Source organism: Pipistrellus kuhlii, unplaced genomic scaffold, assembly GCF_014108245.1.
Source record: "Pipistrellus kuhlii isolate mPipKuh1 unplaced genomic scaffold, mPipKuh1.p scaffold_m20_p_1, whole genome shotgun sequence".
NCBI classification, from domain to species: domain Eukaryota; kingdom Metazoa; phylum Chordata; class Mammalia; order Chiroptera; family Vespertilionidae; genus Pipistrellus; species Pipistrellus kuhlii.
In genome coordinates this window covers 153,091,144-153,114,758 of record NW_023425404.1, presented here as the reverse complement: position 1 = coordinate 153,114,758, position 23,615 = coordinate 153,091,144, and the positions used below count along the sequence as shown (strand labels likewise).

The 23,615-nt window shown below is 42.6% G+C and overlaps 1 protein-coding gene and 1 pseudogene across 1 annotated transcript in view; one reads left to right on the top strand and one right to left on the bottom strand.

Annotated features, from left to right (window-relative positions):
* Positions 1–23,615, top strand: part of FRAS1 (Fraser extracellular matrix complex subunit 1) — a 446,031-nt gene that overhangs the window by 408,732 nt on the left and 13,684 nt on the right. The window contains exons 63-70 of the mRNA XM_036412793.2: positions 623–898; positions 4,521–4,753; positions 6,596–6,756; positions 9,238–9,452; positions 12,282–12,432; positions 14,056–14,163; positions 15,416–15,575; positions 20,615–20,731. Coding sequence (XP_036268686.1) covers positions 623–898; positions 4,521–4,753; positions 6,596–6,756; positions 9,238–9,452; positions 12,282–12,432; positions 14,056–14,163; positions 15,416–15,575; positions 20,615–20,731 — 1,421 coding nt within the window. The remainder of the gene's footprint in view (positions 1–622; positions 899–4,520; positions 4,754–6,595; positions 6,757–9,237; positions 9,453–12,281; positions 12,433–14,055; positions 14,164–15,415; positions 15,576–20,614; positions 20,732–23,615) is intronic.
* Positions 11,673–11,980, bottom strand: LOC118704844 (annotated as a pseudogene).

Below are 23,615 nucleotides of genomic sequence, written 5' to 3'. Positions count from 1 at the left end.
CATAGAAGAAATGCACTACCTTCATTTACTTTTATTTTGCTGAATGCACTACTGCATACCATTAACAATTTAGGGCAACCTTAAACTAGTAACTACCATTCATGATATAGCTTCAGTTACAGTTTGCAGGAACATAAAAGTAGTTTCCACATGAGTGATAGCGCTCTGCTCTAGGAATAATGCTAATAAGATAATAAAGCTTCTAGCTGACCAGTAGGAGGATCTTCTGCACCGCCTAAGGTCTGCATTACCTTTTAGGGATGCTTGGTAAAGCATTGTAAACTCCTGTTATATTTTCAAGAATCCCTGGAAATTAAGTGATCTTATGGAGCCTGTAGAGCAGTGGTGGGGAACCTCTTTCTGCCAAGGGTCATTGGATATTTATAACATGATTTGCTCAATGTAATTCACTTAACATAAATTTATGTTGCTATGAATAAAAGCTCCCAGATTTATTGAATTTTGAGTCCTGCCTGCGGATGCCTTGGCAGGGTGAGACCAAATGATTCCATGGGTCTTGCAGGGTCCGCGAGCCGAACATTCCCCACCCCTGCTTCAGAGCCTTAGCACTCTGACCTTCCCGATACCTAACCAGGGCTGAAGCTTTGTTGCTCCTTTGCAGGTTGTCACACTTGCGGACTATGATCACGTGGAAGAGGTCACCAAGGAAGGGGCCAAGAAATCTCCCTCCCCAGGTTACCCGCTGGTCTGTGTCACCCCGTGTGACCCTCATTTTCCCAAGTATGCCATCACGAGGGAGCGCTGCAGCGAGGCCGGCATCAACCAGACATCCGTGCAGTTCAGCTGGGAAGTGGCCGCCCCCACTGATGGCAACGGGGCCCGGTCTCCCTTTGAGACTATCACCGACAACACGCCGTTCACCAGTGTCAACCACATGGTAGGTCTGGGGTCTGGGCCTGGTTGTGTAAAAAAGAACTGATATATCTGTTTATTCCTCTGAGTCTGTCAAGCTATATGTGGCATTTGGAATAAAATAAGCAAATGAGTCCTAGTGGCTTTGGCTCAGTGGACAGAGCATCGGCCTGAAAGGTCCCAGGTTCAATCCCAGTCAAGGGCAAATGCCTGGGTTATAGGCTTGATCCCCACCAGGGGTCGTGCAAGAGGAAGCCTATCAATAATTCTCATCATTGATGTTTGTATCTCTCTCCCTCTCCTTCCCTCTCTGAAATCAATAAAAACATGTTTCTAAAAATTAATAATAAATAAAATAAGCAAAAGAGCAGGTACACATAGTCTTTTTATTCTTATGTATAAGGAAGGTAACTTGGTGTAGCAGAAAGAACTAAGCGAGTACTCCGACAACCTATTTACAAATCTTAATTCTGCCTGTTTTTAATTATGTGATGTTGAGAGGTTTGGTATTACTCTTATGCTGGAACAGAATTTCTCATCCTCTGCACTCTTGACATTTGTGCCAAACAAGTCTCCACCTTTCTGAGTCTCAGTTTCCTGATCTGCAAAATCATACCTCTCCCACTTAGCCACTTGACAAAGTCATTGGCAAATCAGATATAAAAAGGACCTATAAATGGTATAGTTAGTCAAAGGTTCCAGTTAGGTACAATCGAAGATCACTTTTTGCTCACAGCTCTCTAATCGTTCAACAAGTAGGCATGAAACTTTATAAAGACATGGACCAAGAGTCCTACCACATTTGTATTTTTCAAAGTGGCCAGCACATTGCCGAAACCAGTTTGGCTCAGTAGATAGAGCATCGGTCTGCAAACTCAAGGGTCCCAGGTCAAGGGCATGTACCTTGGTTGTGGGCACATCCTCAGAAGGGGGTGTGCAGGAGGCAGCTGGTCAATGTCTCTCTCATCAATGTTTTTCTCTATCCCTCTCCCTTCCTCTCTATAAAAAATCAATAAAATATATTTTTTTAAAAACCAACAAAGTGGCTGAGACCGGTTTGGCTCAGTGGATAGAGCACATGTGTCAAACACAAGGCCCGCGGGCCAAATCCGTCCCGCCAGGCCTTGCAATGTGGCCCGCACCGCGCTGTCATCACTGCACTCCGCTGCGTTTCCATCACAATGACAGTTTATGACTGTTCAGTAAACCATTCAGCCCGCGATTTAGGCTGGATTTTAGATTTTGGTCCCTTCTCTGATTGAGTTCAACACCCCTAGGATAGAGCGTCGGCTTGGGGACTGAAAGATCCCGGGTTCGATTCCAGTCAAGGGCATGTACCTTGGTTGCGGGCATATCCCCAGTGGGGGGTGTGCAGGAGGCAGCTGGTCGATGACTCTCTCTCTCATTGATGTTTCTAGCTCTCTGTCTCTCTCCCTTCCTCTCTGTACAAAATCAATAAAATATATTTTTTTAAAAATAATAATAAAAATAAAAAATAAAAAACAACAAAGTGGCCAGCAGATCCATGGCACATAGTAGGGACCAGTAATTAAACAAAAAGATAAAATTCTTAGTAAGCAATCAGCATTGTACAAAGTCTTGTGGGAAAACATGAAAGCAAGGTCACAATGCCATTGCTGTCCTCAAAGAGATAGGAGGCCAGACCAACACCTCTGCCACCACCAGAGAGCAGTGAGCAGAGATGGTTTCCCAGGCTTGGGAAACAGGGACTGCTCATCGCACCAGCCAAGTTCATCTCTTTGGAGAGAGAGAGAGCTGGAAGCAGTGGAGATGCAGGCTCAGTCCCATATCTGGCACATAGCAAGCACTCAATGATTTCGTACTGAAATTATGCACTTAATTATTTGGGAAATTAGAAATTTCTTTCAGACTGAATTTCTCCTATTCAAACCACAGTTTGTTCCCACTTTAATAACTGAGTCACTCAATGGGATGCCAGCGGAGGAAGCTATTAGACATAGATGGGAGGCTTTGGATAAAGTGAGGTGACTGATGCCCAGAGCTTTGGCACAGCTTATTCAGAAAGGCTAGAAGGTTAAGTCATTTGCAGCATAACCTAGCTCAAATTTAAAGTATATTTTATATGATTAAGAACTCTAAATGGCAAGCCTTTACAGATTATTGCTTCATAAGTATCTAATTCTCCATTCAACAAAACCATGATTTGAGTTTGCTCTGATGTGAGCCAAATATAGATTTTTAACAGGAACCAAGTTCATAATTTTACTTCGTATTTCAGTTTTCCTTCTTGGCAACGAATTGGTGACTGATACTTTTACCCTAGTTCCCTTTGCTCTCTTTCTATTTCTTCAATTATTTATTTAATATCATTGTATTTTATGCATTTTGGTAAGCTGCCTCAAATCCCTTCTGAACTCAGTCCATGTATAAATAAACAAATAAGGCATTGGCAGCTAATTAAAAATTTTAATGGGAAAGATCTTCTTTAATTTTTAATAGACTTCAGTGAAAATTGTTTTCATGGGTAGAATTTATAAGTTTGTATGCTTGCTCTGTGGGAGGTCTGTGGCACACAGGACTGCCAATTAACTATTCCTGTTGTTTGCTTCTCTATCTGTGTGCGCACATAACCTAAGCATCCTGGTGACCACGCTGCCTCTGCATTGGCGGAGTTAAGCACTCTGTGGCCTCTGTATGTCTGGGAGCATGAGAGAATCTGTAGGAAGACCTCCAAAGGCCAGTCGGTGTCAGTAGCCAAGTTCCCAGCTTTAAGCTATGTTGTGGTCGTTAGATGGGGGTTGAAGGAGAGAAAGAATTAGAAAACTAGGAACTCCTGGGAAGGAAGCATCTCTCCTCTGTATCTAGGCACCAAGCCTGAAGCAAACTTGACTTGGAGGCCAATGATTCTTGTTAGAAGGGCTGGAAACCTGTTGAGAGCGTGTTTTTTGTTGTTGTTGTTGTTTGTTTGTTTGTTTTTTCTTCTCATGATAGTAGTCCCTTTAGCATTTCTTTTTTTTTTCTTCTTTCATTTTTTTATTAAGGTATTAAATGTGTACATATCTTACCAATCCCCCCCCACTCCCATACATGCCCTCCCTCCCCAGAGTTTTGTGTCCATTGGTTTTGCTTATATGCATGCATACAAGTCCTTTCTTCGGTTGATTTCTTATCTTCCCCCTATCTCTCTCCCCTCCCCACTGTAATTTGACGGTCTGTTTGTTGCTTTACTGTCTCTGTATTATTTTTTGTTCGTCAGTTTATAATGTTCCTTATTACCCATAAATGAGTGAGATCATGTGGTGTTTTTCTTTTATTGACTGGCTTATTTCACTCAGCAGAGAGGTTCTTATGCAGAACCTAACAGATAAAGAGAACAGGATGTCACTCGTAACCAGTCATCTCCGGTCACTCTTGCTCCACGTCTGTCTATTTGCTCGTTGTCTGGCTTACTGAATTAGGTTATAAGTACTCACCATTCTGTCCATAGTGCCTGGCTCCTGGGAGAAAGTCACACTTAAGTGGTGGGAGGGAGGGTGGGTGGATGATGAATTGTCTTCACAGATTATCTGGTATCAGGAACTAATGTCATATCATCCAGAAGATGCATGTGAAGGAGCAGCTTAAATAGTGTACCCTTGTCTGAGGTGTTTCATTCTTCCCGGTAGGTCCTGGATAGCATTTACTTCAGCCGGAGGTTCCATGTGCGTTGTGTGGCAAAGGCCGTAGACAAAGTGGGTCACGTGGGCACCCCCTTAAGGAGCAACATTGTTACCATCGGGACGGACAGCGCCATCTGCCACACACCCGTGGTGGCGGGGACAGCCCGAGGCTTCCAGGCCCAGTCCTTCATCGCAACCTTGAAATACCTGGATGTCAGGCACAAGGAGCATCCGAACAGGTCAGGCGGGTGTGCTTTCCACGGTGACAGAGCTGAGAGCTCTTCTCTGTGAGTCCTCTAGGTAGGGCAGGTCTAAGAGCGACGCTTTAGCAAAACAGGTGGAGAGGTGAGGCAGGCTTCTGAAAAACTTTCTGGCCTCTGGCCTGTCCTAGACCTTTTCCCCTGCCAGTCCACCGCAGAGAATCACTGCAACTTCCCCAGGGCTTCAAACTCTTTCAGGTGGTGTGCCCAGCCATGCTGCTACTCCTGACCCCAGCTCCCCCTTCCTCTCCCACTCAGCTAGTTAGATCTAGCTGTCCTACTAGACTTAGCTCAGGGCATATCTTTTAGGAACTTCTCATCATCACCTCCCATTTCTTTTGGAAAGAGCTTCCTTCCAGCTCTCCTGGCACCCATGTGCCTCTTTCATTCTCTCTCTGTACTGATGGTAGATGGTGAGGGCAGGGACCATGAGTGTTTGTTTTGTACCCCCTGTGCCTAGATCATTGCTTCTTGGCACCACAGAGGATATATGTGCTTTTATATTTCCCTGTGCCACCTGATTTTGATGAAAGATGAATACTTTCATTTTTGCATAGCAAAAAAAAGAAAAAGAAAAAAGAAAAAGAATTGATGTGTGTTGCACATATTCATTAAACTTCACAGTGTTTATATGTGTGCCTTTTTGAGCAACTGAGTTCAGGGAAAGGGGCTCATTTGCATGGAGAAGAAAACAGATTTGAATATATAGCTAAATTTAGGCAAATCCTTCTTTTGTTCTAACAGAATAAACTTTATCTTTGTTAAAAAGCGATAACAGAAGTACCCAGGGCACTCCTGACCAGGAGCCATCCTGTTCATGTCCCAGAATTCTAGTTGCTCTTATCAATGTGGGTCTTTGCTCTGAAAGATTAGCTGTAAAACTCAAAATGCATCTCAATAAACATTCTGAAAATTTAAACTTGTACAATGAAAAAAAAACCACACACACACACACAGCCTGTAAGTACAGGTCCACTGTGGTGCAGTCTCAACCAATATTTATTAGGCTTATATTTTATTTAGAATGGTATACTGCGTGCTCTAGAGAAACAAAGGAAGCGAAGGAAATGGTCTGGTCCTCAGAGTGGGGAGGCAGGGAAACATATAAGAAATAGCAGCCAGTATAGATAAGATACAGACTCTCTGGTGCAAAGGCACGCAGAGGCTGACGAATGTAGATCACAGGAGAGCGTATTGCCCACTGAGGCCCATGAGCAGGGGGAAGGTCTTTTGGCTGGGGAGGCACAGGATGAGTAGAATATTATTACTCGAAGGTATTTTCTTGGATAGAGATATTGGCCTTAGCGTGTGAGAGCTCAATGATGTCTTTTATTTTAATATTTATTTTTAAAACATATTTTTTAAAGAAACATGCATGTTGACCCCTCTCAACCCCCTCACACTCACTGTGACAGAAGGAAAGCCTATAGCCGTCAGTACCGAAAGCCGTCGTCATTCAGCTTTGGCTTCTGAGAAAACAAAGCTTCCATTTAAAGCAAAAGAAAGCTTTAAAGTAATTTGTGGTTGTAATGTTATCTTTCCTTGTATTGAACAAAAAAAAATCTATACCTCTTGATTGCTATCAGTCCTGCGTCTGAAGGCTGAAGGATTTCTTGGGAGAAGAAAACAACCCATTGTGTGCCTCAGACCCTCATGTTCAGAGAGAAATCCTACAACATGGAAAGCTTCGGGAAACAAAACAAAACAAAAAATTGGGAAATTCGCTGATGAAGACACAGTGGGTTTGGAGAAAGAAATGGACCCTGTGGACGACTTACAGCATGCACCTAAACAGTTGGTTCTGCCCTCTCCCCCTCTTAGAATCCACATTTCGGTGCAGATCCCGCACCAGGATGGAATGCTGCCCCTCATCTCCACCATGCCCTTGCACAACCTGCACTTCCTGTTGTCCGAGTCCATCTACAGACACCAGCACATCTGCTCCAATCTCGTCACCACCCGCGATCTGAGAGGCGTCTCAGGTGAGATGCCTTCCGTGCTGGCTTACCCACTCCTGCCCAGTGCAGTGGCCCGGCTGAGTGAACCCTGCTTGTCATGTTTCCCCCAACCCATGATGCGTAGGGTTAGTGGATTTCCTTCTTAGCAGGCAACCAAACCTAAGCAGCTCAGACAGGGGCATGAATAGGAAAGACCAGAGACTTTGGAATCAAACCGACTTAGATTCCCATCCTTCGTCTATTACCTATACTACTGCACAAAAATAGCTGGTCCTCCCCAAGGGAAGGTGAGGATTAAATGCATTAGCATTTTTTTAAAATTTATTCACTTATTTTTTTATCTACAGTTTGCCGTCAATATTATTTGTATTAGTTCCAGATGTACAGTATAGTAGTTAACCAATCATATACTTTACAAAGTGTTCCCACTGATATTTCTATTACCCACCTGGCACCATAGGTAGTTATTACAACATTATTGATTATATTCCCTGTGCCATGCTTTCCATTCTCCTGACTATTTTGTAACTACCGTTCTGTACTTCTCAATCCCGTCACATTTTCACCCAGTCCTCCAAGCCTCCTCTCCTCTGGCAACCATCAGTCTGTTCTTGGTATCTAGGAGTCTGTTTCTGTTTTGTTTGTTTGTTTGTATTATTCTTTAGGTTCCACAAACAAGTGAAATCATTTGGTATTTGTCTTTTTCTGACTGACTTAAGTGCACTGGCGCTTTTAAAGCACCAACTATGTTACATTCTCTTTCTTTCCCTCCCCTTTAGAAGCATGTTATGCTCTGTGCCCATAAATCGCATTACCACTGCCTCTTTAGGAAGCTCAAGCGCAGATGTTACCTGTTCTAGGATAGGTTCTCCAGGAACAGGAGCAGAGATGGAGTCAGGGACCAAGATGAAAGGGAAGGGGAGGAAGCAGGATTGGACAGAGAGAGAAGTCCAGCTGAGGAAGCCTGTACTAGCTAGCTCTTTAGGGAGCTTTGGAGAGAGCCCACCAGTCAGACTGTCCTATTGTCCTAAGATCCAAGGGACAGACCTCTCTACCCACCTTGCTCAGTCACTGGATGCTGGCCGGCCCAGCCAGGGCGTGACCTCGGGCTGAGTGGCTCTGTGGCTGACACAGACCCAGGGGAGCTGACGGCTGGCATAATGCCTCTCCCACAGCAGCCATTACTCTACCGAGAACCCAGTCCCTTCCCATAGTCATTAAGCATCACTTTGTGTAGTGATGGTCTTCATACAGTAGAAATCAGTTGAGTGTAAATTATTCCCAAGTCACTGAGCTACACATGAAAGCTTAATCGCTCCACGTATGTAGCTAGAGAAAGTTTGCACCTCTTCCTACTCAAATCATTAAATTCAACACAAGTGAATTGAGATCCTAGTCCTCGTGGGACAGATGATTGGGTGCTGAAGGAATGCATCCACTTTTTCAGAATACTAGAGTTCTTTTAGTACTCTAAAAATCTCAACCCTAATATTCTGCATAAAGGTCTTCATTAATTTAAAGTAGTTCAGTTGCTTGGCAGCATTTGATCCAATAATTTTTGCCTGTGGTGGGGAAGGTTTAGTCAGACATCATTAGCAAACTATTTACTCATTAACCCAAAATTAAAACCTTTTTCTCCTAAGAGTTCAGGGACTTTGTGGGGTGGACAAGGCATAGACAGATGTTTGTTGGCTTTTCATAAAAGCTATTTTATAAAAATCAGTCTTTAAAAATTGGTCTTAGAAAAATAATAACTCATCAACAGATTATCCATATAGTAAACCCATTTCTTTATATTCTGAGAGGCACCACTCATATCTATTCAAAACTGACTGAGAAGCACAGAACCAGACTTGCCAGGTGTGACAAAGCTTCAATTTGTTTCCTTGTCCAAGATAAGCAGGGCCACCGAGCTGAGGTCTTCATTTATGGTATCATTTGTTCCCCTTTTTCCCCCCAGGTTCCTGCAGCCCCTCAGAGGAGTCTATGAACCCAGGCACACATGGCAGCAGGCAGCTAACCAATGCCCATCTACTTCTTGTGTGTGTTAGGAGTCCTGGGTTGCTCTATTAACAGAGACTGCCCCAGCTGGTTTGTCTCGGTGGATAGAGCGTCAGCCTGTGGACTGAAGGGTCCCGGCTTTGATTCCAGTCAAGGGCACATGCCCATGTTTAGGCTCAATCCCCAGTAGGGGGCATGCAGGAAGCAGCTGATCAATGATTCTCTCATCATTGATTTTTCTAACACTCTCCCTCTCCTTCTTCTCTGAAATCAATTTTATATATATATACATACATACATATATATATGTGTGTGTGTGTGTGTGTGTGTGTGTGTGTGTGTGTATATATATATATATATATATATATATATATATATATATATATATAATAGAGTCTCAGATGGAGCGAAAACTAGAGGAACGTCTCCCTTCTCCCCACCCAGCTCCTGGGCAGCCAGCGAGGGCACACTAGGTTACTGTTTCTTGTCCCCCATCTCCCACAGAAACAGGGTTCCTGGACGACAAGGTCTACGACAGCACGGCCATGGGGCCTGGCTATGACCGCCCCTTCCAGTTTGACCCCAGTGTCCGGGAGCCCAAGACCATCCAGCTCTACAAACACCTCAACCTAAAGAGCTGCGTCTGGACCTTTGATGCCTATTACGACATGACCGAGCTAATTGACGTCTGCGGGGGGTCCGTCACGGCCGACTTCCAGGTGGGTGCACCAAGGCTTGTCTGAAGGCTGTGCTCTGGGTGCCCTGTGAAACCTGCTCATTCCTAAAGCGCTTCAGGTAACACTTTCCATCCAGTGGCTCCCAGCACGGGGCCGGCGAACTAAGGGAGTCTGTGTAAGTCCCGCAAGTGAGACCTCAGTGGTAGTGCCGCCAGAGAGAGTCCTCTAAATCTACTAATTGGACGTGTGGTGTGGAAAATGTTCACATTAATGTGGAAAAAGCTTACTCTCTGGCACAGTTTGTTTATATAAAAATCGAATGCTTACTTTTCTGAGAATGTATGGTTTTTTTTCCTCTGAGTATATTTTGGAAAGCCAAAAAGATTTATATTCTATCATAGAGTGTTCCCTTCCCCACCTGGGGAAATGAGTCAAAATGACAGGTAAGTAGAACACTGCCATCCTAAGACTAAGGGAGAGATAATTTTTATAAACACCTTGATTTTGCCTAAACCGGTTTGGCTCAGTGGATAGAGCGTTGGCCTGCGGACTGAAAGGTCCCAGGTTCGATTCCAGTCAAGGGCATGTACCTGGGTTGCAGGCACATCCCCACTAGGAGGTGTGCAAAGAAGCAGCTGATCTATGATTCTCTCTCATTGATGTTTCTAACTCTCTATCCCCCTCCTTTCCTCTCTGTAAAAAAAAATCAATAAAATATATTAAAAAATAAAATAAAATAAAAAAGCACCTTGATTTTATATCTATTCAAAACTGACAACCCTTGTAAATACAGACCCTTTTTAATAGTCATTAAACATAGTGACAAAGGAAAATTTTACAGCAAGAAGCCACTTGCGGGGCCGTTATATCAAAGAGACTAGATTAATGCATACTCATGGGGAAAACAATTCTAAAGTATGTTCTCAGTGAACTGAAAATTACACGTGGTCTTCATTTCAAATCAGGTTTAACCACACTGACAGAGGGAGCTTGTAAAGGGAGTTAGACTAATCTTTTTGGAAAAGTGCCTTTGCGTCAAGTTTGTTTTGTTTGCGGTGCCTCTCACTTTGGTTAACTTGCATTTTATGTTCACTACTGCCCTCTACTGAGTAGAACTTTAAGGCATGATTACGTTTTTCTTTTTATCACTGCAATTCTATAACCTCCATTCACTTTTGAAAATGCAAAACTGAATGATTGGTTCTTCCCAGGCCTCTCAAAAGTTAGTTTTTTTTATGATTTTACTTTGATTATGTTTCAGGCTATTTTGTTCAGACTATGCGTGAAAATCTCAAAGATAGGATTCTTATATGCCCCACTTCTTAAACCAACAGAGGAAGAATATATATTAGTACATAGAAATACTTCATCATTGTCCAAATTTGGTTTTTGTTTTTTTAATCCTCCCAAAAACATGCTTAGAGAGAGAGAGGAAGGGAGAGAAAAAGAGACAGAGAAAAAGAGAAACACATTGATTGGTTGCCTTTCGTATGGTCTCCAACTGGGAATCAAACCTACAACCCAGGTATGTGCTTCTGTTTATTCTCCTTTAACCTTCATATAATATATATATATATATATATATATATATATATATATATATATATATATATTTTAATGAAAAAAAACATTTTAAAATGAATAAACCAACTCCCTACTCATGCACACATATGCACTGAGCCTCCACGTGAAGCCTTCTGCTCATGTTATCTTTCCATCCAGTTTTTGTTCATTGCATGGTAAAATGAAAACAGAAATTCCCTTAGGAAGTACTATATTCTACCTTTTCAAAGTTATTTCAACACAGCGTTGTATGAGATGGCAAATTATCCAAGCATACGCAGCTCTAAGCTGTCAGTAAGTCTCCTATAAATGAGCTGTGAGTGCTCACTGAAACATCCAAGTCAGTCACACATTAATCCCTGGGATCCGGACCTGGGCATTTCCCGCTTGGGGTTAATTCAGGCTCTCCTACAGGTCACTGGAAAGTTCGGTCCATGAGGGGCTGCTGTGTACCGACAGTACATCCTAGGTCTGTGTGTTCAACCCTTTAGGAATAGCTGTGAAACTGTAAAATCTCAGCCAAGGCTTTCAGCAATTGAACAGTGGAAAACAAAGCTCCTTCTCACTCTTTAAAAGTTTTCGTCCAAGTGTCACCTCCTCAGAAAAGCCTTCCCAGATTACCCTGCCTAGGAAGTACCCTGGCCACTACCCATCCCTTTATTTATTTATTTATTTATTTATTTATTTGTTTGTTTGTTTAGGGAAGCATGTTTCAGTTTATTGGCATTGTCAATCCATCCATAAGACAGGTGTTATTATCCCCATGAAGTGAGATCGTTTTCAATCTGCATAACCTCTGCCCACACATCTTCACCTTGAAAATGTAGCACTTCAAGCTTTAGGCAGGGCACATTATTCCTCCTTCACTTTCACAATTTTGACACTGCTGCCAGAAGACTTCTCGGCGCCTGCTTTGAATTCAGTTTTCAGTGCATCCCTCACTGCTTTGCACAGATCTGGGAGTAGCGGATATAGCTGAGTCCAGCCTGTCACCAGTAAGCCACCATGATGCCGTGAGAGGGAGGATAGTTTGACCTAATCGTGAGGATGCCTCAATCCTTTATTTATTTTTTAAGTTGATGTATCTTCCTTACTAGACTGTGGGCTCCATAAGGGCAGTCATTTAGCTCTTTCCACTTTGAGCGCCCAGCTCCTTTGCCTGGTCCCTGCCACAATCATGAGCACTTGGGTGAATAATTACTGAGTGAGTGACTGAGGGAGTGGAGATTGAACTGAGGTGTGATAACCGTCTGCCTTTTTACCCAGGGAAGAAATAACCTCCCTGTGTGCACTCCGTTTGCTTGGCAGGTGCGAGACTCGGCCCAGTCGTTCCTGACCGTGCACGTGCCCCTCTATGTGTCCTACATCTATGTGACGGCCCCCAGGGGCTGGGCCTCCTTGGAGCACCACACCGAGATGGAGTTTTCCTTCTTCTATGACACTGTTCTCTGGAGAACAGGTACACCCACTGGCATCTTCACTGTTCCCACCTTATGCTCCAGCAAGATTAAGAGAAAAAATAAATACTGTCTTTTAATAGAAGATGCACTCTTCATCCTATTGTTCTATGTCCAGTGCAAGGAGAACTGCCTGGAGTCTGGGAAGTGTAAATCTGTGGTTCCTGAAAAAGAAGGAGGTCCATCCGTGTTGATGTTGATGCTGGCAGACCTCCAGGGCTGTGAAATTGGGCGCAGGTGGCGAGGGGCCCAGAGTAAAGGATGGCAAGTGACAGATGGGTCCTTACTGCCCGTTAGGATCCCAAGGGATGTATGTTCTTTTGGAGCATAATCATATTTATTCTCTTTTTAACTAAAAATGGTGGGGTTCACATTTAAAGAGCAAAAGGAGTCTTCAAATTAGATATATGGAAATCGAAACATATATCAAAAGCCACTTAGCTCACTTTATTTGTCAGGCTTAGAGTTGTTTGCACTCTTAAAAGCTGAGAGAGAGAGAAAGAGAGAGACTGACTTTAATCCTACTATTACTCCAGGCATTTCAATGCTGAATTTTTAAAATGACCGTCACCTCAGGCTTGGATTGGTGACAGCCCCTCAGCTGGGAGCTCACGCCTTACTCATGTCCCCCCGCCACCACCTTCTCCCACTGCTGCCACATGAATGTCCCTTAAAACTGCGTGATCCCCCTCCCTTCACTCCAGTGGGTCTGTTATTTTTTGCCTTTTTCCCATTTTCTGTGTCCTAGACTTCAAAAATTACGCCCAATTTATTTCCCTTCCTTCTCCTGCTCTCACTCTCCCTCCGCTCTTCCCAGGGGTGATTTCACTGGTTCTGAGGCAGACATGCTAAAAGACTACAGGAGTTTTCCTTATGTGGGCCTCATTTCTAGTCATGGAAAGTATAGCCCGTTCTTCTGTTAAATGATTTAAACTCAAATCACTTATTTCCATATATCTCTCATAGGAAAATAACTTCAGGAAGTTTTCTTACTTTGGGTTAGCTAAGTCCTTGAGCTTTGGTTTGTTTTCTTTAACATTTTCTCCCCTTTCTTTGGTTATGCTTTAATTTTTGGCCTAATTGAACTCCTTGGTATCATGGTTGCGCTTGCTGAAGCTATAGCTTACTCATGTCATGCCACTGTATCTGGCTTTCTAGGCTAACCTTTCATTCTTCATTGGCTTGAATACTGAGTATAAGCACCAAGACTTTGTTTAGGGTTTTGTTAAGTCTTGAAAGGTACCCTGGAGGACAGCAGAAACTACACTGTGAAGCAGATGTGTTGTAACCACATCCTGGAGGAAAGCTGATATAAGACGTTTTAGGAACCACTTTTTTCCGAGCTCTGGGCTGGAGGCCCTGCATCTGGGCCAGTGGCACTTACAGGAACTATGGAAAAGAATGAAGTAGAATGAACTGTCCAGATGTTTAGAGATATTTTATTGGCAAACGTCTCTATATAGATTCTATGTTTATGTGAATATATAATTTTTTCCTTAAGCTACATTCAAAAACTGTTTATGTTTACATAGAGGTGTCACTGGGGAAACTTCCACGTAGGTTACTGTTCGGGAGGTCTTCTCCACACCCTAACTTGGATGCTTTGTGTATGGTTGCTTGCCTAGGAATCCAGACAGACAGCGTGCTCTCTGCAAGGCTTCAGATATTAAGAATCTATATTCGAGAAGATGGCCGACTCGTCATTGAATTCAAGACCCATGCCAAATTCAGAGGTAATGTCAGGGCTGTTGTTCTCCTCAACTTCATTTTATTTTATTTTATTTTATTTTATTTTATTTTATTTTATTTTATTTTATTTTATTTTATTTTGTTGTGTGTTGTTGTTTGTTAATTTTATTGACTTTTAGAGAGAGGGAGAGAAACGTCTATCGGCTGCCTCCTACACACCCTCTACAGGACATCGAGCCTGAAACCCTTATTGGTAATTGAACCAGCAACCTTTCAGGATAGCAGACAATGCCCAACCAACTGAGCCACACTGGTCACGGCTCTCCTCAGCTTCTTATTAAGAAACATTTTGAATATAGAGAAAAGTTTAAAGATCAGAACAATTAAAAGCAAATTCAGTAGTTGTTAACCTTTTGCTATGTGTGTGTGCACATACAAACATGCACACACATTTTTTGTCACAACATTTGGCAGGCTGCTTGTCAAGTTACCCAAGTACCTCAGTAGTCCTCTTCTGAGAACAAGGACATTCTCCTACACATCATAGTAGCATGACATTGTCCAAGATATTGACTTGCTCCAATGATATCAAGTCCCTATTCTTATTTTCCCATTGTACCCCAAATGTCTTTTCTACTTGTTTTTGTATGAGTTTATATTTATTTTATATCTGTTTATATAAAAGGAAGAACCCAATCAAGATTCAAATTATATTTTAATTGTTGTCTTTTAATATAGTTTCTTTTAATCTAGAATAGTCTTCCTACTTTTGTTTATTCATGACACCATATGACTGCAGTTTTAAGAATAAAGGTGCCTTGCTGAATAATATTTGCCTTTTTAATCCAATTTATAATTATCTCCCTCCACCAAGGATTTGAGTGGTGCTAAATGAGATACTTTTTAATCCAAATTTGGTATTTCTATTTATAAACCACCGAGACCTTTCTATGTTTAAGAAACGTGTCGGTTGGAATTCAATGCTAAGTGTATTCAATGTGGATTATCACATAAGGACCCCTACTATTATGGATGTACTCATCAGCCCCATTTCCACAAGGCACATTCGTATTATGTACAAATCTCTATGATCATAATGGCCTTCACAAATAGGATGATGGACTGAGGAGAGGTACTATGCTTTCTCCATCAGATTAGAATATATTCTAAGGACAAGAGAATGGATATTACCTTAATAGTTTCACTGAAGACTACCAATTCAGTTCTAAGATGTGAAGGACATCTCTGTAAGTATGCTAAAGCTCACAAGTAAGCATGTGCTTTCCCTTTGAATAGGACAGTTTGTGATGGAGCACCACACCCTGCCGGATGTGAAGTCTTTCATAATGACTCCAGACCACCTGGGAGGAATGGAATTTGGCCTGCAGCTCCTGTGGAGTGCACAGACCTTTGATTCTCCTTATCAACTCTGGAGAGCCACAAGCTCTTACAACAGGTGAATACGGGGTTAGAGATACTCATGGGTAGGACCAACAAGTTTACAGATCCTTTTAGGAGCAGCTTGGGAAATAAGGCTTTTTTTCAAAGGCTGGATTTCTTTCTTTTTTAATTTATGTGGGTGACATTGGTTAATAAAATTATCGGTTTCAAGGTACATTTTTGTGCTACATGATCTGTAGGTTGTATTGTGTGCCCACCACCCAAAGTCAAATCTTTTTCTGTCACCATATATTTGTCCCCCTTTACCACCCATCCCTCACCCTCCCTCCCTCCCTCTGGTAACCACTATACCTATTATCTGTGTCAATGAGTTTTTCTTCATTTTTCTTGTTTGTTTATTTGTTGCTTTCAGTTTTATATCCCACATGTGAGTGAAATCATATGGTTCTTGACTTTTTCTGTCTGACTTATTTCCGGCTTAACATCATATCCTCAACATCCATCCACATTGTTGCAAATGGCAGTATTTCGTTTTTTTTCTTATGATTAGCTAAGTAGTATTCCATGGTAGGTTTGCACTACATTCTTTTTATCCAGTCATCTAATTTCTATTTTAAAAGGAGGATGGATAGAAACAACACTGGCTAATAGAGAAGAAAGCAATATAGCTCAGATCAGTTTCTGAAAAACAAAACAAAGCAAAACAAAAATAGGAAGGTATTCACTTTATTCTAAGGGTAAGACCAGGCAGAGCATACATGACTTTTACTCACATTCCATTGGTTAGAATTTAATTATATGGTTCTTCTGCCTGCAAGGAAAGCTGGGGAATGTGCCCACTAAGACCTTAGTGTAAAAAAGGAATTTCATTCCAGTTGCCTCAGGCAGGGACAATTCAGGATCTCTGATTATTAGGTCCACATGTTAGTCCTTATGTCCCTATGCCCTGTAAAATAAATAACAATATGTATTCCTTCTCACACCCAACACAGAGGTAGAGTAGAAATTGGATAGATACAGTAAATTATCTCATTTGTAAAAGGGAAAATAGGAAAAACAAAATTTAAAGTATTACCATGAGAAGAATAGTGGGAAACCAGAAGTCTGTCATAAATAATGTTATCCCCAAGTTATAGACTGTGAAAGTAAGATCTATATTTGCCATGGAGATGTTGTTCTAACCTTATAGTTAAGAAGTGACATATTGCCCTAAGAATTGTTTTCAAAAAGATTTCTTTATTTATAAACTTTTGGTCTTTTGAGAGAGAGGAAGAGGAGGGAGAAACAGAGAGAGATATTTGTTGTTCCACTTATTTATGCATTCATTGGTTGGTTACTGTATGTACCCTGACTGGAGATGGAACCCACAACCTTGTGTTTATTGGGATTTTGCTCTAACCAACTTAACTACCCATCTGGGATCATAAACTTTTTATCTTCTGTCATGTATTTTTGTGGGTATGATTCCTTTGAAATCATTACCATGAGATTATGCATGTAATTTGTCCCAATTTATAGCTGAGAAACTGTCCTCTTTAAATCCTATGCTGACTCTCCACCACCTACTAAAGTCCAATTCTTTGTACAAGGCCATCCCCTCCTTTCTAGCCTCATCTCAAATTCAGGCTTCTCACCACATTCAATATATTACCAACCCTAAACCCATAGCCCATCTGTACCCCCTGCCTCTGCCTTTCCCACTTCCTTCCTCTTATAAAACTCCAACTCCTTTGAGCTATAGCTCAAATGCTAACCCTCTGTGATACCTTCCCTGACTCCTTTTCAGTGCTAGCAACTCTCCCCTCCCCTTGTTCCCACTTTGTTCCAGCTTCTACTATGACCCAGCTCATCCTATATAATAAAAGCCTAATATGCTAAGTGTCCGGTTGACTGGTCAGCCATCCAACCAATTAAAGCATAATATGCTAATGATATGCTAAGGCACCTCAACCATTTGCTATGATGTGCACTGACCACCAGGGAGCAAATGCTCCAACTGGTAGGTTAGCTTGCTGCTGGGATCCAGCCAATGGGACTGAGCGAGACCAGCCGGACATGCCTTAGAGCCCTCTCATGGCTGGCCAACCTCTGGCATCCCTCTCTAGCCCCAGCTGTGCACCAGTGGGGTCCCTCAGCCTGGTAATTTGGGACCCCTTAGGGATTGTTAGAGAGCCAGTTTCAGCTCAATTCCACAGTCCAGGCCGAGGGACCCCACTGGTGCATGAATTCATGAATTGGACCTCTAGTTATATTATAATGGTCTAAATAGACTCTCATTTTCCACTAGATTGTGAGCTTCCCAAGAGTAAAAGACATGCTTGTTTTCTATTGAATTCCCAGAACTGTAGGTTTTAGCACACATATGTCCTAAATAAACATCCCGTAGGAGATTCTATTTGCAGTAAGGAGATAAAATATATAGAAACATTCTCAAAGTGAAGAATGACACCACAAATCTGTGCTCTGTGCACGGTGAGAGAAGCCCAAGGCCATGGTTGTCCAGGGAATGGAGAGCCCAGGATAGGCTGGGAGCTGAGCTCAGCTTCCTGGGGGAAGCGGGGCAACTGGTGCTCCAGGTTTTGATGTGGGAAATGTCTAGTTTTTACAAAGGAGAAGGAAAGAGCTGTCTGATTAAAGACCTGCACCCAGGACAGTGTTTGGCATATTGGCAGGGATAGTGAAGAAATTAATTTAAATGGTATTTAAGGATGGGGAAAAGTGGGGCTGTAAGCCCGAGAGACCATGCAATTTGTCTTGCATTCATTTGTCTAACAAATATTTATTAAGCCTTTGCTATGTGTCAGTGAAAAAAATAAATATCCCTGCATGCAGCACTATGGGTAAGAAGACACAGGAGCAGGAATAACATATAAATATAAGTATAACATGTTAGAAGGTGGTGAGTGCTGTGAGGAAAAAAAATGATATAGAGCAGGGTAAGGGGACTCAGGAGGAGAAGATGATGTCATTTTAATTAGGATGTTCAGAATAGGCCTCACAGGAGGTGCATCTGAACAAAGACCTGATGGAGGGAGAGGCTTGCCCTGAAGATTATCTGGGGAAGAGGTTTCAGACAAAGTCCCTGAGCTGGCAGCATTTCTGACATGCACAGAATAGCACGGAGCCCAGAGTGGCTGGAGCAGAGGAGGGTCGTGGCAATAATGAAGCAAGGAGATGGGGTAAGGCAAGGGGGTGGGCCTGGTAGGCCAGGGTGTAGACTTTGGCTTTTAGTGTGAGCCACCATAGCGTTTGAGTAAAAATCTGGCCTGACTTTTTGGAAGCCAGGGTCAGGCAAGGAGAGTTCTGCCTAATTAGGTGTTTCTGTTAAATAAGGGTTAATATTCACCTTATACATGTAAATGTTCATGCCTTCCAAATATGGTGTATAAGATTTCATTTTCTGCTGCTCCAGGCTTTATAGGAAGATGGGAAAACTGCAGACATACAGACATATAGATTTTCAGGGCAGAGCATGAATGGCCCTAGAAACTAAGCCCTGAAGATTTGATGGTTTGTCTAACCTCGCATACAAGAGGCCTGGCTGGTGTGGTTCATGGCTGAGCATTAACCCATGAACCAAGAGGTCACTGGTTTGATTCCTGGTCAGGGCACATGCCCAGGTTGCAGGCTCAATCCCCAGTAGGAGGTGTTCAGGAGGCAGCCAATAGATGATGTTTCTCTGTCATTGTTTCTATCTCTCTATCCCTCCCCCTTCCTCTTTCTGTAAAGTCAATAAAATAAAATATCTTAAAAAAAAAAAAAAAATTCAGCCCAAGCTGGCTTTGCTCAGTGACTAGAGCATAGGCCCAAGGACCCAAGGGTCTCAGGTTCAATTCCAGTCAAGGACACGTTACCTCAGTTTCAGGCTTGATCCCACACCAGATAGGGCCCATATGGGAGGCAACCAATCAATGTGTCTCTGTCACATTGTTGTTTCTCTCTCTCCCTCACTCCCACTGTCTCTAAAAAAATCAATGGAAAAATTTCTTCTGGTGAGAATTAATAATAAATAAATAAGTAAGTAAGTAAATAAATAAATAAAATCATACAGCCAAAGCAGAGGCAAAGCCAAGCCCAGGTTAGACTATCTCCTGGGTTCCACCCAGGCCCATTCCACTAATCTGACCCTAGGATGACCTATAAAAGTTTTAGTTATATATGTATGTATGTATGTATGTATGTATGTATGTATTTCCAAATCTTTTTTGTATGAAATAGATATAAAGAATACAAAAGAAACGGTGAAAGGATAAACACGTGGCTGTGAGAACCATTTGCAGGTTGCTCCCAGCAGTCTAAATTAAGATTCACAGCTCAGCACTCTTCTCTCAATGGATGGCAGCCTCCCAAGGCCCTTGAAGAATCTCCTGGAAGCTTGTGGATGTCTGGCTGCCTTCCGGGCAACCTGCCAGGGCCGGACTGTTACTCTATGGCAAGGGTGGGAAGTGAAGTAGGTGAGGGTGCCAATGCCCATGCCCCCCGTGCCGTGACCTGCAGAATCCCGTGCCCACCGTGAACAGGGCCGTTCCCAGCGAGTACTCTCCTATGAGAAGTGATGTTTTTCTCCAGCTTCATAAAGCAATGAGTCTGTAGTTTTTGGAGAGGATTGGATGCCAATGAATTGGAGTTCAGGGCTTCCTCTGGACGGTAGGCATTTGCTACCTCTTCTGTGAGAGCAGCAGCAGCCGACATGGTTGTATGTTAATAAATAAAGCTTTTGTAGTTGAGGATGCATTCGTTGAACAGCGTGTCAGTCAACAGGAAACATTACACAGAAATTGTCCAACAAGTTTAGGGAATCTACAGGACGTGGCCAGTTCTGCTTTGTCTTCACCTGGGCCTGTTAGGTTTCTATAAACAGTGTGTCTTTCTAGCTTTTCCTCACGAAAAGGACTTGAAGAGATGAAAGTAGCTCTAGTTAGCACCTGGCTGGTACTCTGAAGATTAGAATGATCAGTGATGAATTCCTGAAAATTGTGTTTGCGGACTCCTGGAGTTTTTACCATCTGAAGACTGTTCGGGGACTGGGTGTGTTTCTGGGTGAGCAACCGGTAAATTATTCCCCCTAACCACATTCTGCTCTGTGTGTTCCAGGAAGGACTACTCCGGGGAGTACACCATCTTCCTGATCCCTTGCACCGTGCAGCCCACACAGCCTTGGGTCGACCCAGGAGAGAAGCCTTTGGCCTGCACCGCACACGCCCCAGAAAGGTAGGGAAATAGTGTCAATCTTCATTAGGAATGAATTTACCTACTGGATAGCAGTTACTTGTAATCCCAAAACCAATTTGGCTGGGGGAGGGTCACTTAAGAACATGCACATTGGCAAAATGTCGAGTCTCCTGATACACATTCCCAGCTCAGGCTGAGGAAGGCAATGGTCCGAGATCATGTTTCAGCTCCCATACTATAAATAGGTGTCCTTCTCAGAGTCTGTTTAGTACAATGTTTGAATATTTATCATTTTCATGGATGATTTCCTTGTTTAAAATGTCTCCCGCCCAGCTGACATGGCTCAGTGGTTGAGCATTGTTGAACTATGAACCAGGAGGTCGCAGTTTGATTCCCAGTCAGGGCACATGCTCGGTTGTGGGCTCCATCCCCAATAGAGGCAGTGCAGGAAGTAGCCGATCAATGATTCTCATCATTGATGTTTCTCTTTCTCCCTTCCTCTCTAATATCAATATTAAAAAACAACAACAACAACAATAAAACACACACACACTCTCTTAAAATAGCTCTCAGGTAGAGTGCCGAAGGGCCATCTGGTGTTCCTAAGTGCAGGAAGACTGTGATGCACCTTGGGGGTGTCAGGTGTGACTTTGAATGCTGTTGCCATGAGTTCTATGTCAATGAATTAACAATATATACCAAGATGTCTTTAAGCAGAAACACACATAGAACAAGGCAGGTGTTAATCAGTTGATGACCATGTTGGGCCCAAGGCTGCAGGAACTCTGTCCTGTATTTCCCCCTGGAAGCAGGGTCAGGGTTCACTAACTCAAGGGTTCACTGTGCCTTTACAGACCATAATTACCACAAATAAAGAGAATCAACCATGCATCAGCTCACACCCACCTCAGACCTGAGACTGAGTCATATCTATGTTCATTCATTCAACCAGTACTTACTCAGTTCTTATTATGTGCTTCACTCTGGCCTGGACTTGAACATTCTAGCAGGGATTAAAGGAACCTCTGCTCCCAGGCCGTTTATTGCCCAATGCCCCCTTTCTAGGAGCTGAGCAAAGTGAATTAGAAACATTTCTAAGAAAAGTTGCTGAGGACAGAATTTGACATTGTTACTAAGAGGAGACAACTTGGAATGGCTTTCAAATTAAGAGTGTGAGTTGGCCATTGGCTTTAGTGATGAGGAAGTCATTGAAGACAAAGGGCAGGTTCAGTGGACTAAGAGAAATAAAGCCTGATTGGAATGGGTTCAAGGGAGAGGCAAAAATTAGGGACAACAGTGAAAACAGTGAGTAAAGGACATTGGGACATAGGGCCATAGCTAGAAACATGAGGTGTCAGGGGAGGTTTTGTTTGTGTTTTAGGTTGGAAAATATTTCAGAATGTGTGTATGCTGGTGAGAATAGCCCTATCGTTCTGTGATGGGAAATTTGATGGTGCTGTGAGAGGGGGGAATCTGCAGAGCCAGGTCTTGGAGTAAAGCAGGGACAGAACCAGGACAGGGCTGGCCTTCAGTAGAAGCAGAGAGAGCTCATCCACTGGAAGAGGAAGGCAGCAGTCCATGGAGACAGGTGGAGGGGGGATTCATGGATTGGGAAGGTAAGGAGGACAAAGTGGATATTTGATTGGATCTATTTTCTATATAAGGATCTCTAAGATTTGGGAGGAGAGGTGGAAGTATTTTTCTTATGATTCTCTTACTGACATTTTCTTTCTCCACTTTGCTTTGTTGTAAGAATACCATATATAATATATAAAATGTACAGCCTACATTTTAACTGTTTATGTTATCAGTAAGGCTTCCAGCCAACAGTATGCTATTGTAAAGTTTTGGGCAAGTCAAAAGTTGCATGCACATTTTCAGCTGGGCAGGTGTTAGCACCGCTCCCCACATTGTTCAAGGTCAATTATACATACACACGTAACACTTCACCACAGTTAAGATAGTAAATATACCTGTTTCCTCCAAAAATTTCATCACACTTCTTTGTAATTTCTTCCTCCCAGCCCACCCTAACTGCCGGGGCTGACCAGCAGACCCTGAGCGAGGGATGAATGGATGACTCCCACACAATGTTTGCTGTGAAAGAGAGGGCTAAGGGACTGCCTGGCTAAAGGAACCAGGCAGCCTCCATTGCCTGCCTCATTAGGCTTTTATTGTAGCAGCAGTTTGAAGTAAAGTTTATCTTTTAGATGCAATCAGTAGGATAAGTAATCTTGGGAGGACATATGTGTTTGTAGTGCCCTTTAAGCAAGGACACCCAAAGGTTAAGCATAAGAATTCCAGTAAACACCAGGAGTGTCTGTCTGCATGCACACAGACTTGTTTGGAAAGGGCACCTCCTTCAGCACTCCCCTAAGTCTCCCCTAAGTCAGAATTCCTATAAACAGGGCAGGCGGCCTTCTGCACACTCCCCTTTTCTCAGAATGTCCTCCTTACAAACTTTCCAACCAAGTTTCACCTTTCCCAACACGTAACCACTCCTTATCCTAGGTTCCCACTGATCTGCTTTCTGTCCCTGCAGATTAGCTTATATTTCTAGAAAGTTCTATAAATGCTACCATACAGTACACATTCTTCTTCTCTGGCTTCTTTTCTTCAGCATGATTATTTTGATCCATTCATGTGTTTGTATATAGACATTTTGTTCCTGTTATTACTGGATTGTAGTCCATGGCATGGCTATGCTACAATTTGTTTGTCCATGTATGGGTTGATGGACATTTGGGTTGTTCCCAAGTTGTGGCAATGATAAATAAAGCTGCTAAGAATATTTATATATATGCCTTTATATGGACATATGCTGTTTATTTTCTTGTGTAAATACCTAGGAATGGAATGGCTGGATCGTGTATGTTTAACTTTTTAAGGAACTGCCACACTGTTTCTGAAGTGTTTGCAAATA